The 2493-nt window shown below is 41.6% G+C and overlaps 1 protein-coding gene across 5 annotated transcripts in view; it reads left to right on the top strand.

Moving 5' to 3' along the window:
- ARFGEF3 (ARFGEF family member 3) overlaps positions 1-2493 on the top strand; it is a 207180-nt gene that overhangs the window by 167450 nt on the left and 37237 nt on the right. For all 5 annotated transcript variants that reach the window (XM_019527030.1, XM_019527027.1, XM_019527029.1 and 2 more), the window contains one exon: positions 1604-1748. In XM_019527030.1, coding sequence (XP_019382575.1) covers positions 1604-1748 — 145 coding nt within the window. The remainder of the gene's footprint in view (positions 1-1603; positions 1749-2493) is intronic.

Genomic DNA, 2493 nt, shown 5'->3' with positions numbered 1-2493 from the left:
TTCTGATAGGAATTTTTTTTTTGTTCCTTAAAAAAAAAAAAAAAAAAAAGGAAGAAGGGCAATTGCTCCTCCAGCAGGGAATAAGCACCAAGCCTGGAAGTACTACAGTACCAGGCCAACACTCAGAGAGGCCAAAGCAAGTCCTGACAACCTGGTGCTAAAAATGCTGATGGAAACCTACCACTTTTTTTTTTTTAATTTTGTGTCTCGGGCCAAATCAGTTCCGAATTTTATCAACTGAGCAAAGTTCAATTGTTCAATTCTATGTAGAGCTATCCTGGCAAGTATCCTACCACCCAAACTCTTCACTCTGGGGCTTCAGATACTCCCAACTCCATGGCAAGCATCCTACATGCAAGCCCCAAGTATGGAGGCCTTAGAGTTCAGATGCCCCCTAATATCACTTGTCCCTAGTAAAAATGCTGAACGAACAAGCTAGGGGGAAAGCCCAAGAGCAATCCCTCATCACCATAATTTATGTAACTGAGATTAGTGCAGCCCATCTGAATAAGATATATGATAGTACTCATTGCACTCATACCCCTTCAGTGCTGACTCTTTTTAAAGTCACGGTGAACCACTGCATTGAATACATTTTGGCTTCCTCTTCACTCCCACAACTGAGCACTTTTTCCATTTCCAGTTATTCCTTTTTCTTCACCTGCCTTAGATATCTGGAAAATAGCACCAAACAGGGCCCCGACCAGTTCACCCAGAATCCCTTTGTCACCTGCTCTCTCAGCCTGGCGCACATGATTCATGTGGCTGAGCCTTCAATGAGGTGATGCCGAATCGGGTTGTTCTGTGCCTCATCTGCATATACATTTTTGGAGAATCCCAGGACTTGTCACAAGAACACCTGGTTCCAGTCATGGGTGGGGGCGTTAATTAACACATAGATCCTTTGTGGGGGTGGGGGTATCTGGACTACACACACACATACGGAGCAGTGCTAAGCTTTGGGGCCACTGTGGCTTGAAATGCTGTTGACTCTGGTGGGGCCCAGCCCAATGAACTATACAGTAAATAATGAGCCTTTTATCTTTGGACTAATATCATGCATAGTTTATACTATATAGAAGTAGGTACAAAAGTGCTACTTAGAAGCATTTGAATGGGGTACCTGTGCTAAAACTTGCACTGGTTTTCAAAAATGGTAAAATGAATCAATTCTGAATGAACTAAGTCTATGGGTACCTGTAATAACTTGCCTATATGATAAACTGTGTTTATTTCAAGGTCATTGCTTTCAAATTTACCCTTACCTACGTGTGCTCAGGGAGAGCAGGGTCTGACAGTAAGGAGGGAGGGAAGGAACTGCAGGTAGAAGGAGATGGAAGGGGCAAAGGGAAAGAGGGCTACCTGACCCCCCCAGATCTATTTTCCCTGCTGTAACAGTGGTAGGGGGATAAATTCAAGGCAAACCTCCAATAATTAGATTCTCTACCAAGAAAATTACAACAAATTTATACATTTTCCATATATAGAATTAAGTATCTTATATACAGGGTTATCATATATTAAAGCAAATATAGCACTGTTATTCTAATATTTATCTGTGTATGATGTGCTGACACTTTTCCATATAATTTTTCCATTTCAGTTGCTAGCCAAAATCTATAAAATGCCCTTGAAGCCAATTTTCCTCAGTGGCCGGCTGGCTAACTTGCCCCGAAGGGTCCAGGAGCGATCAGCCAGCAGTGAGGATGGCATTGAGTGTGTCATTTCTGACTTTGATGATGACACTGGTAGGTGCTGATCAATATAGAGGTGTTGTGCAATTGTGGGGAGATAAAGGACTTTATCAACAGCTATTTTCATATAAAGTTGTGAATTTTGTTGACTGCTGCAAATGGTTTAGAAAAGCATTCAGAAAAGATTTATTGTTTTGTGTGTCATTTGCATAATTACATACGCTAGAAATTAAGCTTCATAGTAGGGTTTCCTCTCCTGGTGAGGAGAAAAAACACTTCACTAAACTTACCAATATACAACTATACACTTCAGCTCCATACACTCAGCCATGCACTGCATACAACTTTCTGAAATCTTTTCAGGACCCAGTAACGCCCCACGTTAAACAGGCAAGTAAATGCAACTCGTGTTATAGACAAAACTTCAGTGTTCTCAATTAGAAGCTGGATCTTCTTTTCCCCAGAGAAAAAGATTCACTTCGGAATAGCCAATAGCTCACAAGTTAAGGCATTTATGTAGGATTTAGAAGCCCCAGGTTCAAGTGCCTGTTCCAGATCAGGCTTGAGAGTTGAATTTAAGACTTCCACATCCCCACAGCAGTGTAGCTGCTAGGTGTACTGGGGATGGGGGCAGCTATGTCTGTGGCTCACTCTCTATCTTGCTCTGTCATTTTAAGAAGAAATTCTATCCTGGATCTGAGAAATATTCCTGACTGAAGATTCATTAAGACTGGGAAGATTAAGTCCAATGGTCACAAACTCTTGGAAGACAGTTTTAGGCTGGACATAAGGAAAAATG

Source organism: Gavialis gangeticus, unplaced genomic scaffold (assembly GCF_001723915.1).
Source record: "Gavialis gangeticus isolate Ggan-Ray unplaced genomic scaffold, GavGan_comp1, whole genome shotgun sequence".
Lineage (NCBI taxonomy): Eukaryota > Metazoa > Chordata > Crocodylia > Gavialidae > Gavialis > Gavialis gangeticus.
Note: the sequence above shows the minus strand (reverse complement) of the source record. Positions and strands in the feature narration are given on the sequence as shown.